The 14,969-nt window shown below is 50.2% G+C and overlaps 1 protein-coding gene across 1 annotated transcript in view; it reads left to right on the top strand.

The window, feature by feature from the left end:
• The window catches only part of ADARB2 (adenosine deaminase RNA specific B2 (inactive)), a 539,119-nt gene that overhangs the window by 357,870 nt on the left and 166,280 nt on the right, over nt 1-14,969 (top strand). The window contains exon 3 of the mRNA XM_054436886.1: nt 9,357-10,246. Coding sequence (XP_054292861.1) covers nt 9,357-10,246 — 890 coding nt within the window. The remainder of the gene's footprint in view (nt 1-9,356; nt 10,247-14,969) is intronic.

The raw sequence follows: 14,969 nt of genomic DNA, 5'->3' as shown, positions 1-14,969 counted from the left end.
TTCTAATTCTGTGAAAAATAACTTTGGCAATTTGACAGGGGGATGGCATTGAATGCTGAGTGTTTGGGGCAATATGGACATTTTAGCAATATTGATTCTTCCATTCCATGAGCATGGGATGGTTTTCCATTTGTTTGTGTCTCAATTTCTTTTCTCAGTGTTTTGTAGCTCTCCTTGTAGCTATCTTTCATCTCCTTGGTTAGATGCTAAACCTTTCTAAGAATCCTGATATGCAGCTGACATAGCAAGTGGTTCCCCGTCTGCCCTGGTGTAAGCACATGAGTTTCTTGCAGACCTACTCCCAGCTTTAATATACTATGAGTATGCAATTATGACTGGCAAGAATAATAATTATTTGGGATAATAAATTTCAGAGGGGAATAAAGGAATCACCAATTCTTATATTCTATTTTGAACTGTCCATTTGAATTGTTCCAAGTGCAAATAAATGCATTTTCCGAATCACATCATTTTTATAATGCCGGCCCCTCAAACCCCTTGATCCCAAATCCCGGGCACCACCCTGTGAGGTGGGCCCCACACGTCCCTCTTCATGCCCTCAAAAGGTGTTGGCGGCTTACAGTGTCTTTTGTGGTCACAATTAATGTGTTCTGAGGGCCTGCAACATTTGATAGGTCATGCCAAAACTTTTTTTTAATGTAATTTCATTTTATTTTAGGCTTAGGGATACATGTGCATGTTTGTCCCATGGGTATACTGCACCCTGGTGGGGATTGGGCTGCTAGTGTACCCATTACCCAAATAGTGAACATTGTACTGATAGCTTATTTTTCAAACCTTACCCATCTCCTACTCTCCCCCCTTCTCACGTCCTCAGTGTCTGTTGTTTCCATCTTTATGTCCATGTGTACCCATCGTTTAGCTCCCACTCATAAATGAGAATATGCAGTATTTGTTTTTCTGTTTCTGAGTTAGTTCATTTAGGATAATGGCCTCCAGCTCCATTCACATTGCTGCAAAGGACATAATTTTACTCTTTTTTATGGATACATAGTATTCCATGGTGTATATGTACTACATTTTCTTTATCCATCCACTGTTGATGGACATTTAGGTTGGTTCCATGTCTTTGCTATTGTCAGTAGTGCTGAGGTGAACATACACGTACAGTTGTCTTTTTTATGTAATGATTTTCTTATCCTTTGGGTAGATGCCCACCAGTACAATTTTGGGTCAAATGGTGGTTCTATTCGTAGTTCTTTGAGAAATCTCTATGCTGTTTTCCATAGAAGTGGAATTAGTTTACGTTTCTACCAACAGTGCACAAGCATCCCCTTTTCTCTGCATCCACACAAACATGTTGGATTTTCTTTTACTTTTTAATAATAGCCATTCTGACTGGAGTAAGATGATATCTCAGTGTGATTTTAATTTGCATTTCCCCTATGATGTTGAGCATTTTATCATATGCTTGTTGGCTGCTTACATTTTTTTCTTTTGAGAAATGTCTGTTCATGCCCTTTGCCCAATTTTTTGTGGAGTTGTTTGGTTTTTTCTTGCTAAGTTATTTGAATTCCATCTAGATTCCGGATATTAGCCCTTCGTCAGAGGCATAATTTGCAAATATTTTATCCCATTTTGTAGGTTGTCTGTTTACTTTTTTATTTTATTTTTTTGCTGTGCAGAAGCTTGTTAGTTTAATTAAGTCTACTTTGTCTGTTTCTGGGTTTGTGCATTTCCTTTTGGGGCCTTCATCATAAATCTTTTGCCTAGGCCAATGTCCAGAAGTTTTTCCTAGGTTTTCTTCCAGGATTTTTATAGTTTCAGGTCCTATGTTTAAGTCTTTAATCCATTGTTGAATTAATTTTTGTATGTGGTGAGGGATAGGGGTCCAGTTTCATTCTTCTGCATATGGATAGCCAATTTCCCAGCACCATTTATTGACTAGGATGTCCTTTCCCCATTGTTTATTTTTGTCAGCTTTGTTGAGGATCAGATGGCTGGAGATGGACCACTTTATTTCCGGGTTCTCTACTCTGTTCCATGGGTCTCTGTGTCTATCTTCGTACCAATACCATCCTGTTCTTACTATAGACTTGTAGTATAATTTAAAGTCAGGCAATGTGATACATCTGGATCTGTTCTTTTTCTCAGGACTGCTTTAGCTATTCAGGGTCTGTTTTTGGTTTTATATGAACTTTAGGATTGTTTTTTCTAATTCTGTGAAAAATAATGTTGGAATTTGATAGAGATTGCATTGAATCTGCTGATTGCTTTAGGCAATGTGGACATTTTAACAATATTGATTCTTCCAATCCATGAGCATGGGATGGTTTTCCATTGGTTTGTGTCTACAATTTCTTTCATCAGTATTTTGTAGCTCTCCTTGTAGCTATCTTCCATCTCCTTGGTTAAATGTATTCCTAGGTATTTTGTTTTGTGTGTGTGGCTATTGTAAATGGGATTGAGTTCTTGATTTGTTTCTCAGCTTAAACATTATTGATGTATAGAAATGCTACTAATTTTTGTACATTGATTTTGTATCCTGAAACTTTACTGAAGCCATTTATCAAGTCTAGGAGTCTTTTAGAGGAGTCTTTAGGGTTTCCTAGATATACACACATTTATGTCATCAGGGAACAGAAATAGTTTCACTTCCTCTTTTCCAATTTGGATGTCTTTTATTTCTTTCTCTTGCCTGATTGCTCTGGTTAGGACTTCCAGTACTATTTTAAGTAGAAGTAGTGAGAGTGGACATCATCTGGTTCCAGTCCTTAGGGAAATGCTTTCAAATTTTCCCCATTAAGCATGATGTTGGCTGTGGGTTTGTCATAGATGGCTCTTATTATTTTGAGGTATGTGTCTACAATGCCTAGTTTGTTGACAGTTTTTATCATGAAGGGATGTTGGATTTTATCAAATGCCTTTTATACATCTGTTGAGATGACCCTATGGTTTTTGTTTTTAGTTCTGTTTGTGTGGTAAATCACATTTATGGATTTGTAGATGCGGATTCATCCTTGCATCTCTAGAATAAAACACACTTGATCATGATGAATTATCTTTTTGATGTGTTGCTGAAATCACGCATTCTGAGTGTCTGCAACATTTGACAGAGCTTGCTAAAACTGTTACACGCACTGTCTCCATTGATCTAACAAGGCCCATGTGGTAGGTTCTGTTTGTGAACCGCGTGATTGGCCAGGTCACACTGCCAGCACCCAGCCGCTGGAATCCACCTCTGTGCCCCAGAGACAACGAGTCCATTCACCAACCTGTGCCGTGAGCTTTGGAGACAGCTTCCCGAGAGAAGACAGGGACAAAATACAAAAAGTGGGAGCCAGGGAAAAGCTCAGTGTGCCTGCTCTGGGGATCAGAGACAGAGGGGATGACTCAGGAGGGGTGTGGCCATGCCCACCCTCTCAGAGCAAGGGCAGAGCTGCCCATCGGTGGGCTAATCAGGCTTTGTGAGCCTAAGTCAGGCTGGCTTTTTAAAATGTATTTTATTGTGTATATTTCAGGTGTACATCATGATGTTTCGTTACACTTTCACTTAGTGAAGTAGTTACCACAGTCAAGCAAATGATCACCTGTACCTTCCACTGCCTTTTGTTTGGGTAACAGCCACTATCATCTTCCCTGCTGGCCGGCGGGAACACCCAGACTTGGGGCGCACAGAGAAAGAGTAAGGGGTTTGGGACACAACCCAGGGAGTAACTTCCACAGGGCAGCATGAAGAGGAGAGGCCGAGAGTCCCCCAGCTCCCCTCACCCCCAGGGTGTGGCCTGTTGAGTGGAGACTCTGGTGAGTGCAGGAATTTGGCTCTGAGACCCACCAAGCAGGTGCATCAACAATAGCTTTCCATCAATAGCTTTCTACTTAGAGGCAGGTGTTTTCCTGGTCTCCTGATGTTTTATCTCTAGTTTCTATATATGATGACTGAGTGTGAGAAACCTGTTGATTATATGGAGAAAAAAAAATGAGACTAATTTCGTGGGTCGGGGAGGGGAGCGTAACACATTTAATACCTTCCGTGTGGAAGGAAAAAAAGTTAATTTGTAAAGTCGGCGTTGAAGCTGTGAGTGATTCACATGCAGTCGCTACAGCAAGAGGCCAGCAGGGGCAGCACCTGGACGTGAGCTCCTCCATTTTCCAACAGCCTCAGAGCCCAGAGCACCACTCCCCTAGGACCAGCTCCCAACCCTCACCCAGCCCGGCCCCAGGACTGTCACAGGTCCACAGGGCCAGCTCAGCTCCCACCCTCACCCAGCCCGGCCCCACAGCTCTCACAGAGCCACAGGGCAAGCTTGGCTCCCACCCTCACCCAGCCCGGCCCCACGACTGTCACAGGTCCACAGGGCCAGCTCGGCTCCCACCCTCACCCTGCCCGGCCCTCACCCTGCCCGACCCTCACCCAGCCCGGCCCCACGACTGTCACAGGTCCACAGGGCCAGCTCGGCTCCCACCCTCACCCTCCCTGGCCCCACAGCTGTCACAGGGCCATAGTGTCAAGGCTTCTCCCACTTGGGCCTGAGGGACCAAAGAGGCAAAGCCTGTTTTTCCCTTCGTATGCCTCAGGCACCTGCACTGTTACCTGACTCAGTAGGTTCTGGAAGGTTTTGTGAGAACGAACTCTTGCCTTGCCAGCCAGAGAGAGAGGAGGCTTTGTTGTGGGTGGAAAAGCTAATGCTGCTCTCAGCCCTTCTGAGGGAGCAAAACTCCCTCAAAAACTCCTCTCAAGGCGGGAGACGCGACCCCCGCCACAGCTCGCGACTCTCAGACGTGAGGCCCTGGAAACCCTTCTTCCGGGTGCCCTGGAATTCCTGCAAAGTACACGGAGAAGCTCAGGGAAAAAGATGAGCAGGGAGAGAAGCGGGGCCTGGACGAAGAGAAGCAAGAGTGGGCGAGACACGGGTGAGAGGAGGGTGAGAAGTGTCTGCCCCACCATTTCCCTGCTGTGTTTTCAAAATGCGTCCAATGTTCCCCCACGGCCGACTCTCGCTCAGCCCATTGATGTGCTGCCTCCATTTGTCCCTGTAAGAACCTTATAAGGCAAATATTTTTTAAATCTTCATTTTCTGCCTTAAAAAATCAGTTGGCCAGACTGAGTGACTTGCCCAGGGTCACGCACCCCTGGACGATGGAGCAGAGCCCGGAGCGTCCGCTGCGCCCTCATTCCCCACAGCTCCATGCAGAGGCCACAGCTGGGCTGTGGCCTCTGTGCTGGGCTCCCCCATCAGGGAAATGGGAATCGGGGCCTGTGCAGAGGATTCCAAACCCTAATCAGGTGGTATCACCCCCAGAGGGCCCAGCTGGTGTGTCCAGGACAGGCCCCTGAAGTATGCTGTCATTATCAATTACTGATTATTATGAAAGAGGCCCTCACACCACAATCTGACATTCGTGGTTTATGCCATGGAAAACTTTAATTCTGAGAGTCATAGGACATTGAGTCAGGAAGAGGCATAGCATTGCAGCTAGCGGCAAAGCGTTGCTCTGTGAGTTCTGATCTGAGATCCAGCAAAGGTCATGCAATAACGCCAGCCACTGTAATCACACTGACAGTCTCGTCCATCCCCACCTTGCGAGAAATCAATAAGAAATTACAGAGTACCAAGCAAATCTCTATGCAATCTAGTATGGGGTTGGGGGGTTGATCTTGTTGGGTTTTTTGCTCCATCTTTAAGTTCAATTTGGAAAATCACATGGTTAATCTCATCTGCTAACCCTTGGCCTGAAACACATTAAACAGTAGAGCAGTGCTATATGTATACCCAAAGTGCATAATGATTAACAAAAGCATTTGCACTCAGCACTTTCTCCTCAGAAGGTAACTGTTTCTGCCTTCATCAACTGTAAATGAATGTTGTGCACCTATAACTGATCAACCTCTCAGATCCACATTTTGAACAAAATTACCTCCCCAAACCTAATACTTTTTTAGACATAATTGCCAGGGAAAACAACAGAGCCACCTCACAATTCAAAAAATTCAAATGAGAAATAGAGATTTTAGCAAACAGAGAGCACTTTCCAAGCAAAGCCCAGAGCCTTCTGCAGGAGAACCCAGGTGGTGGTGATAGTTGAGGCCAAGAGGCGGATGGTTTCACCCCGAGCTGAACGGGCAGGCAGTGCGCAACCTGAGAAGAACATTCTCCAATGTCAGGATACCTCGCAAAGGTGCCTGATTTTCAAAGGCATCTTTTGTGCCTATGAAATGTACGTTTTTATTATTCTCCAACAACGATGTCATAAGCTGAGTGGCGGGGAGCGTGGGGCTGGGCCAGCCAGGCCTCATTCCTGCTTGGCTTTGGGGCCACATGGCCAGCAGGTCCACGTGTCAACATCCAGCTGCACTCAACCTCTATTTCTAAGCTGTGGGTTAGCTGTAAAAATTGCCTCAAGCTTCCAGTTGCTTAATGAGAAAAAACTCATCCACACGCGGCAGAAGAGCCTGTCCCCATGGACAAAGCCGATGAGTGAGGGGAAGCCTGCGTGTTCTTGCCCCGGACAGCTCACCATCCGGTCACACGTGGGGCAGCCTGTGGGCTCAGCTTCATCTTCCTCTTCCAGAGGGCCCAGAAAAGGGTGTTACTGTACATACACCAAGACAATGATGGAAGTAATCAGTTTCCATAAAATCACCTTTACAGCAACAACACAGACGAGGGTGATCCGATGCCTAGGACTGAACTGCACCACGACCAACTAATAAACTCTGCAACCTCAGTAAAGGAACTTCCCCACTGAGAAAATCGGACATTAATACCCTCCCCAGGGCTGACTGGGGCAATGGGAAGCAGCAAAGTCCGGGTTCTGCATGAGCCAAGCCTCAGGGTGAGGCAAGGGCGCAGCCCACTACCATAATTCTCAGAGTATTTTGTAGTAAACCCTGATGGAGCCTTCCAGAAGCACATTCACCAGTGAGGGCAGTATGGACCCATCAGGTCGTGGGGCCATCCATGGCTGAGATTCCCTAATGGAACAGCTTTGCCAGAAAACAGTGGTCCAGGATGGTCAGTCCAGAAAAATTAAATCATCATCAAATGCATCCCTCACCCCAGCTGGCAAATGATGATTTTGCTAAATTGACTTCAGAGCATTTTCTGCAAAAGAAATAAAGCACTGAAGTCACACATGAAGTCACCTCCCAGCCCCTCATTGCGCTTCCCTCCTGCACTCCCCAGGGGAGACTGGACTGGATCTTTATTACCCACGCGTCAGCAGCCTTGTCACAGACACATGGCTGCATGAAGAATATAGCACGTTGGTGTTCTTATAATAATAATATCCTATCCTATGGGTTACTTTGCAAGTCAATTTTATTATCTGGCATCCTATTTCTTGAGATTCATCTACATTGAAGCATACAGACATAGTCCATTACATGCAACTGCTATACAGTATTCTGTAGTGTGATTATTTCACTGATGACTCATCATTCCTCTAACCATAGCAACTTGGGCATTTTCAAAGTTTTCAGTTTTGTGAAAGCATGCTGCAGTGCACACCTTTGTTCAGTTCTGCCTGTGTGTATGAAGGTTCTCTAGCGTGCATCTCCAGCGGCAGAATTGCTGATTAAGGTGTGTGTTTCTTTATTCTTGCCCGATGCTCCCAAAATGCTTTCCAAAGGAGCTGTGCTTGCACTCCTGACCACCGACCCATGGTGCCTACCCTGAAAACACTGGGACATTACAGGTCTTTTTAAAGTGCTTGCCAGTCTGATGAAGGTGGTAAGACTCCCAGGGGCAGAAACCAAGCAAGTGGCCTGGGTTCCTGCAAGGGACCAGCTTTCGACCCATCTTGGCCATCATCATGCCTTCTCCCTACATTTGATTTAAAGTGAGAGAGGAGTGACTCTTCCTTTCACTAAACACTTAGGGGCCACTGCAGGGTTATTAAGTGGCCTAATGTCAATATTGGGGCTTCTCAGGGAGGCCTGAGCAGAGGGAGAGAGATGAGGGAACGGCCGGTCCGTGGAGCGGTGGGAACACACACAACACTTACTAAGTTTGCCGTCTTAAATGGGTGCGATCCATGACACCCCAAGACAATCACCGTAGTAACATCAAAGATCAAGCATCAGAGGGCACCTTAACAGACATAATAATGGGAAAGTTTGAAATATTTTGAGAATTACCAAAATGTGGCCAGGCGCGGTGGCTCTCATCCGTAATCCCAGCACTTTGGGAGACGGAGGCGGGCAGATCACCTGAGGTTGGGAGTTCGAGACCTGCCTAGCCAACATGGCAAAATCCCATCTCTACAAAAATATAAAAATTAGCCAGGCATGGTGGTGGGTGCCTGTAATCCCAGCTACTTGGGAGGCTGAAGCAGAAGAATCGCTTGAATCTGGGAGGCAGAGGTTGCAGTGGGCCAAGATCGCGCCACTGCACTCCAGCCTGGGCAACAGAGTGAGATTCCATCTCAAAAAAAAAAAAATTACCAAAATGTGACACAGAGGCATAAGGTGAGCACATGGTGTGGGACCAATGGGCTGATAGAGTTGCTCAACTCAGGGTTGCCACGAACCTTGGATTAGTGAATAACACGATACCTGGGAAGCCGAACAAGGAGGCGTGCCTGTACTTTAAATCATCTCGGGATGACACATGCTGCCTAATGCAATGTAAACGCTATGCAAATTGTTGTTATACTGTATTGTTTAGGGACTAACAACAAGAAAAAAGTCTGTACACGTTCCGTAGTGATTCATCCATTTTTTCCCGAATACTTTCTCTCCACAGTTAGTTGAATCCATAGATGGGGAACTCAGGAATACAGAGGACCAACCGTATTTACTGAATAGGTGTGCCCCTTCTCCAGGAGAAAGGCCAGGGACTCACCCCAAGGCCGCAGTGCCTCACCTGGGCCAGCTCCTAGGGTTTCCTCCAGGGAGGTCTCAGGAGACACCACCTGTCTGACTCTGGCTGTGAATGAGGAAGCAGAGTTTGGGGGCTGGACCCCCTGCCCGTCAGTACTGGGGGGGCATTGGGCAACGGGCCTGGAGGTCCCTGTAGCAGGTGGGAAGGGGGACACTAGACCACACCACCCCAGGAAAGGCCTCTCTGACCTTTGACATTGCCCAAAACTTGTACAAAGTCGGGGGCGCTTGTCTGTTTATGAGACACAGCCTCACTTAAAGCAGGAGCCAGCCCAGAAGAGGACAGCTCCTAGCCACTGGCCCTCAGCAAGGGACCAGGGAGGCTGCTTCCCCGCATGGGCCATAGGCTCCCAGGGGCTCCCTCCCTCCGGCGGCCACAGTCATTTCTCAGGCCTAGCCTGAGGCGCGAGCGGCTAGGGCGCTGGGACGGGGACCCTCAGGGAGTGCCTGCTGTGCCCATCGACCTGCCGGCGCCCGCCCAGGCTCCTGACTGGTCTGTTCTCCCCTCCAGGTACCAGCAGCGCGGAGGTGAAGGAGAACCGCAACGTGGGCAACCTGGCCGCGCGGACACCGCCCTCCGGGGACCGGGCCCGGGGCGGTGGGCCCGGCGCGAAGAGGAAGCGGCCGCTGGAGGAGGGGAATGGGAGCCACTTGTGCAAACTGCAGCTGGTCTGGAAGAAGCTGTCGTGGTCGGTGGCGCCCAAGAACGCGCTGGTGCAGCTGCACGAGCTGAGGCCGGGCCTGCAGTACCGGACAGTGTCGCAGACGGGCCCAGTGCATGCCCCGGTCTTCGCGGTAGCGGTGGAGGTGAACGGGCTCACGTTCGAGGGCACTGGCCCCACCAAGAAGAAGGCCAAGATGCGCGCGGCCGAGCTGGCACTCAGGTCCTTCGTGCAGTTCCCCAACGCCTGCCAGGCGCACCTGGCCATGGGCGGGGACCCGGGCCCCGGCACGGACTTCACCTCCGACCAGGCCGATTTCCCCGACACGCTCTTCCAGGAGTTCGAGCCCCCGGCGCCGCGCCCCGGTCTCGCGGGAGGCCGCCCCGGGGACGCCGCGCTTCTGTCCGCGGCCTACGGGCGACGGCGGCTGCTGTGCCGCGCGCTGGACCTGGTGGGCCCGACCCCCGCGACCCCCGCGGCCCCGGGCGAGCGCAACCCGGTGGTGCTGCTGAACCGCCTGCGCGCCGGGCTGCGCTACGTGTGTCTGGCGGAACCGGCCGAGCGGCGCGCGCGGAGCTTCGTGATGGCCGTGAGCGTGGACGGCAGGACGTTCGAGGGCTCGGGGCGCAGCAAGAAGCTGGCCCGGGGTCAGGCCGCGCAGGCCGCGCTGCAGGCGCTCTTCGACATCCAGATGCCCGGCCACGCGCCCGGCAGGGCCAGGAGGACGCCAATGCCGCAGGTGAGGGGCGCGGCGGGTGCAGGGGGAACGGGCGGCGCTGGGGGCGCGGGGGAGACCCCGACCTTTCCCTGTTGGGAGTGGCGTCCAGGCTTCTCGGAAAAGGAGCGGCCGCGTGGAGCGGGAGGGGAAAGAATGTCTCCCGGCCCGGTGAGGTGATGGGAGAACTGGTGCTGCCCGCGGTTTTGAGGGTGACGATGCGGCTGCCCGGGAGGAGACGGCGAGGCCGGGTGGGGAGCGGCCAGGGCGCCTCTGTCTGCAGGGGGAGGGACGGTTCCCCCGTGCCAGGCTTCGTCCGTGACTGGGTCTCCACGCGTGGGGTCGGATGGTCGTGCCGGGTAAAACTGGGGTCAAGTTTTCCACCAGGGAGGCGCCCTGTGCCTGGGTGCAGCCAGGGAGGCCGCCAGCCCGGCAGGATCCGGACGGGGTCCCTGGTCCAAGGGAGAATCGCGCTGGGAGGCTGAGGAGGCCGGAGCGAGAGTGGGGAGCTGGGCCTCACTCTGCCCGGCAGGACCCCTCTGGTTCCTTCCTGCGCAGCTGTGGGCCCGCCTTCTAACCTGCGATTACCTTCACTCACTCCAGACATGTTCTCAACGGTCTGGGCGTTACCGGTTGAAGGTGTCCAGGTTCTTGGCGCCTTGAGCAAAGAACTGGACAAAACACACAAAGCAAGGAAAGAACGAAGCAACAAAAGCAGATATTTATGGGAAATGAAAGCACACTCCACCGGGTGGGAGCGCCTGAGCACAGGGACCCAAGAGCCCGTTACTGAAGTTTCTGGGGTTTAAATACCCTCTAGAGGTTTCCATTGGTTACTCGGTGTAGGCCCTGTGTAAATGCAGAGGACATTTCCTGTCATCGCTGAAGTATTTCCATTTGATTCAGCTCTAGGAAGTCAGTGTGCACCGGCCTTATGTTCCTGCCTCCAGACCCTATTCTCCTGCCTGGTATCTGTCAGAAACTCTTCTGATACCATTTTAAAACAATCTTATCCTGCCAAGTCTTGCAATGGCTGATTTATGCAAATTATCTTTTCTCTTATCATGTTCAGAATTATTTGTGGGCATCACTAATGTAGCAGACACAGAAAATTATCTTTATTCATTTTGGCATCAATCAAGGAAAGAAACATTTCACATAGTTAAAAAGCACTTAGCCCAGTGCGGGACTCGTCCTAAGTATGCAATAATTGTAAGTCATGGCTGTGATCGCCACCATCGTCACATCACAACACCTAGGACAGAATCCGTTATTTTGCCTGGGGAGATGATAAATCTCTTCACGAACGTAGGGTCCCACTCGAACCTCAGACGCTGCTCAGGGAGACTGGAGGGTGACACGGACCACGTGCGTCGTGGCAGAGACCTCATCTTGAATTGGGACTGGGTTCAAGTGCTCACTATTCACTTGTCAACCAATGCTTGTTGAACTCTTGGCCAGTGTGGGGTACGGCACACCCCTGCCTTCTGCCTCTCAGGAAGCCACTCATTCATTTTCAAGTACTTGTGGAACATCTGGTGGTCATTTTAAGGAGTGGGTTAGAGGGATTTAGACCACAATCTCCATCAGTCTTGCCGTCCAAACTCGCCCTCAAATAAAAACACAATGTAAGTAAAAACAAGGTGGCTGACAGCAAGGATGGCTTCCACAAAAGTCCCTGGGCACTTCCTCGCAAGGGCCCTGGGGCCTGGCTTGGTCTTTTCTTACACCTCCTTCTTATTTACTCCCCTCTGTCTTCCTTTTTCACCCTGTTTCTACACTCTCTGTAGCTTAAACTTACCAGTGACTGTCCTGGAAGCCACTTCACCCCTGCAGCCTGGGGGGGGATGGGGGGACTGGGAGAGAGCCCTCCTAACGCTGCCCACGACCTTGGGTGCAACCTTGGCAGGCTCGGGTCTCCTGCCACCTCCTCTGAGAAGCCCCAGCACCCGTGGTCTGGGGCGTGTCCCCCGTCGCTGGGATACCTTGCTCACCCAGCTGAGCCTGCCACTCTTCTGTTGAATCTGTTAAGCAGGAAACATCCTTCCACCCTCCCCAGCCCCTCTCCTGCGTCCCACTCATGTGAAATGTGAAGAATGTCAGTGAATTCTGGCTGCAATGCCTTTTTCTTTCATGTTGTCAGCCCTGAGCTCTCACGATGGAGAAACCAGGCAGCACCACTACTTTGTAATAGCCATTTGACCCCAGAATGCAGCACATCAGTTAGAGCCATGGCCACTAAATTATTTTTCTCTGACAGTCCCTAACTACCCCGACTGGATGATGAAGGGCGCAGAGCAGAGCGAGGGTTTCGGGCCATTCATCACTACTCGGTGCGCGGCGTCCCAGGGCCCCATTCCCCTCCCTGTACCGCTCCCCACCCGCACCCACAGCTGGGCGGGGGCTGGGAGGACACTGGGACTCAGGGCCAGGAACCTTCAGCAGTTTATTAAATTCAAATCCTATTATGGATGTGATTCAGGGGGAAAAAATGAAAAGATTTCAGAAATTGCTGTAAATGTGGCTTTGCCCTGCCCCAACCTTCCCCCAAAACCCTGTCTCTACTTCATGGACCCCCGTCTACACAGCTTGCTTCCTGTTCACGCAGACCCCTGGTCCCACCGCATGGTGGCTCTGGAGCTGAAGTTCCTAAAGGCCTGAGTCCCTGGCCCTTGTCTGACGACCCTGTTAGCACCTGTGTCTGGAGGGCAAGCCATGCGTGTTCCTGGGCTGCGTCCCACGCTGGGAAAAGGGCAGGCCCACCTCTGGGGCTGCGGGGAAAGGCCGCCCTCCTGGAGTCCGTCCAGGGAGCCTGGAAGCAGCGCCTCCTGCTGGAACGATGCAGTCTCTGCACTTGGGTGCCGGCCCCGGTGCTGGAAGTTCTCAGCCCACAGTCCCAGGCTCACCCCATGCAGGGATGGTTTCCACGTGCAGGACGACAAACCCACGTCTGGATCCACATGGTGTTTCGGTAGAAGCCAGCAAAGATGCTGCTCAGTGCTCTCTGCCAAAGGCTTGCTCCTACGAAGGAAGCTTCAGAACCACCCTGGAGGGAAGTCTCCTCATTAAGTAACAGTCAATGAGAAAAGTTTCCAATATGATGGTGCATAGGAATCATCTGAGTGGCGTGTTTAGACACCGCTGAGGAGCCTACTGCAAGAACCCAGTGGGTTCTCGAGGGAGGTCCAGCTCGTCGGGTGGTCAGAGACCCACACTGCTGAGAGCCAGTGCGGCCAGAGCCTGTCATGGTGCTGCTCACAGCCTCGGCCTGGAACGGCAGGGCCGCAGCGGGAAGAGTCTCTGTCCTGCTGGGACAGCTCGCAGGAAGCAGGGCCTCCCAAAGGCCCTCGGAGACCTGCGTAGTGTGTCTGTAAGGGTGAGCGTTGTGGTGGTTGGGATTCACAATATCAGCTTCCTTATAAACACGTGAAGTCACCCTCCAGTGGTAAAGATGGCGTACGATAGACTTGTGTGTCATCTGGATTTTGAAAGAGGAAGTTCAGGAGCATGATATTTTCATAAAGATTAAAATCACAGGTGTGGCTTCTTCCTATCTGATTTTCACTATTTCCTGCACCCGGGGGGGGGTTTCTCAGGATCAGACTCATCTAACCTGTCAGCTTCATGGGATCCGAGTCAGCCAGAGTGACAAAAGCAGGCATTTATCAGATTCCTTAGAACTCACACCAGACCTAAACATGTAGGGTTTACAGTACTGGCAGAGGGTTTGCAGGCCAGTCTCCTCTCCATGAGCATCAGCTGATAGGGGCAGTGCCTGCTCAGGTGCACCTGCCTAGCCCATTGCAAATCTCTCATGCTCTCCTCATCTGCAGTCCACTCAAGACTCCTCTAGGTTAACTGGGTACTCAGAAGTAAGAACAAGACTGTGTCAGGATATAAATATGTGCTACCTGGAGGCATCATCATAAAAAATGATAAAATCACAAAACCTACATCTCTCTTCAGTTTGCTCCCCACCCCTAGCTTGAAAAGAATTCCTAAGCAAAAACGCAACCATAAAGGAACGCTTTTCAGCATTTTCTTTCTGTGAAAACTATTTAGAAAGGAGAATAAAGTACACTATAATGCCAGTAAAAATAAATAAATCAGTAAAAGTCACCTGTGTACTCAGTAACTCTGAAAAGGAAGTTTATTGACTTCTTTGTGAGTTTATCTTTCACCCTCAAATACCCCCTTTATTTCTTTGTTTTTTAAATTTTCATGTCAGGCACAGACACCCTGTTGTCCACACACCCTCACCCCGCACTCTCCCACACTCAGTCCATACTCCAAACTAGTGCCTTCAGAAAGAGAAACAGTTCCTTGAATGACTTTCTATAAATGTTAAAAGAATCTTTGTTTTGCTGAAAAAAAAAAAACTTTCCATTGCCACCCAGCCTTGTGAGAATTATTCCCTGCCAGCGAGAAGTTCTTTACATTTGCATAAAGAGTTGGAGAGACTGGGAGGGAGGGGTGGCACCTCGGGCATCCCTGGGCAGTGGAAAAGGCACTAGAACCAGGTGTTTGAACTGGGAACTGCAGGTTTGGGTCTGGGAATGCAGGTATTAAAGACATAAAAAGTGTCTGTGAAGTCCCTGGGAGAAGAAGCCTAGAGTTTGGGCTTTTTCCTCCTGAGATGGACCTGGCTCCACATTCTCACCAAGCAGTCCTCAAGGGCTGAGAGCACAGCAGGTTTCTCTCCTATCCGACATCATAATGGCTTTGCATCCCCAACTGTTCCCACCAG

Source organism: Pongo pygmaeus, chromosome 8 (genome assembly GCF_028885625.2).
Source record: "Pongo pygmaeus isolate AG05252 chromosome 8, NHGRI_mPonPyg2-v2.0_pri, whole genome shotgun sequence".
Taxonomy (NCBI): Eukaryota; Metazoa; Chordata; class Mammalia; order Primates; family Hominidae; genus Pongo; species Pongo pygmaeus.
The sequence above is the reverse complement of the archived record's forward strand: the minus strand, read 5'-3'. Positions and strand labels throughout refer to the sequence as shown.